This window comes from Pollicipes pollicipes, unplaced genomic scaffold (genome assembly GCF_011947565.3).
Source record: "Pollicipes pollicipes isolate AB1234 unplaced genomic scaffold, Ppol_2.1 Scaffold_4002;HRSCAF=4701_pilon_pilon_pilon, whole genome shotgun sequence".
Taxonomy (NCBI): Eukaryota; Metazoa; Arthropoda; class Thecostraca; order Pollicipedomorpha; family Pollicipedidae; genus Pollicipes; species Pollicipes pollicipes.
Genome location: NW_023596420.1, coordinates 39,483,749 through 39,484,371, shown reverse-complemented (window position 1 = coordinate 39,484,371; position 623 = coordinate 39,483,749). Strand labels below are relative to the sequence as shown.

Below are 623 nucleotides of genomic sequence, written 5' to 3'. Positions count from 1 at the left end.
CAGCGGCAACAACGAACTGAAAAGCCGTATCGTTAGTAAGAGACGGTCACTCATAAACGTTCGCCAAGAAGTAAGGCGCCATGGATGTAGTTTGAAGTATCCAGCTGAGCGGTAAGTAAGAAGTGAAGCGGCGTCACATTGGTTGGAGATGTACGGGATGCTCGCAGGACCACAGATAACGGATCGGATCTTAGGTAAAGTAGGAAAGGATCTGAAAGAACCTCTATTTGCTCCCATGCCATTTGTTCCCCGATGGCCACGCGCATAAACCAATTGTAAATAACGAATTGCGTATGCGAGAGGCTCGAAAGTCCCCAAACGCTTCATTTCGGGTGTGTGAGTGAAAGAAAGTGTCTGTCTCTCTCTTCCCATGAAACGCAATTGCCCCTAAGTTAAACTTAGTGAAACTCGCCGACCTGAATCCCCACTTCACCCAAGAGCAAGAGACACCAGTCTCCCTCCGCCTCGCCAGCTGAGTCCATCCCGCCGACTCTCAAGCCGCGCCGGTCGACTCGCGCCGACCCCCAGCCGCGCCGGTCGACTCGCGCCGACGCTCCCGCCGCGCTGACTGACTTGCGCCTCCCTCTGCGGCGGTCCCGGCGCGGCCCACTCACCAGCTTCAT

The 623-nt window shown here is 55.4% G+C and overlaps 1 protein-coding gene across 1 annotated transcript in view; it reads right to left on the bottom strand.

Annotated features, from left to right (window-relative positions):
• The window catches only part of LOC119094482 (ryanodine receptor), a 39,563-nt gene extending 38,940 nt beyond the window's left edge, over positions 1–623 (bottom strand). Inside the window, exon 1 of the mRNA XM_037217542.1 lies at positions 615–623. Coding sequence (XP_037073437.1) covers positions 615–623 — 9 coding nt within the window. The remainder of the gene's footprint in view (positions 1–614) is intronic.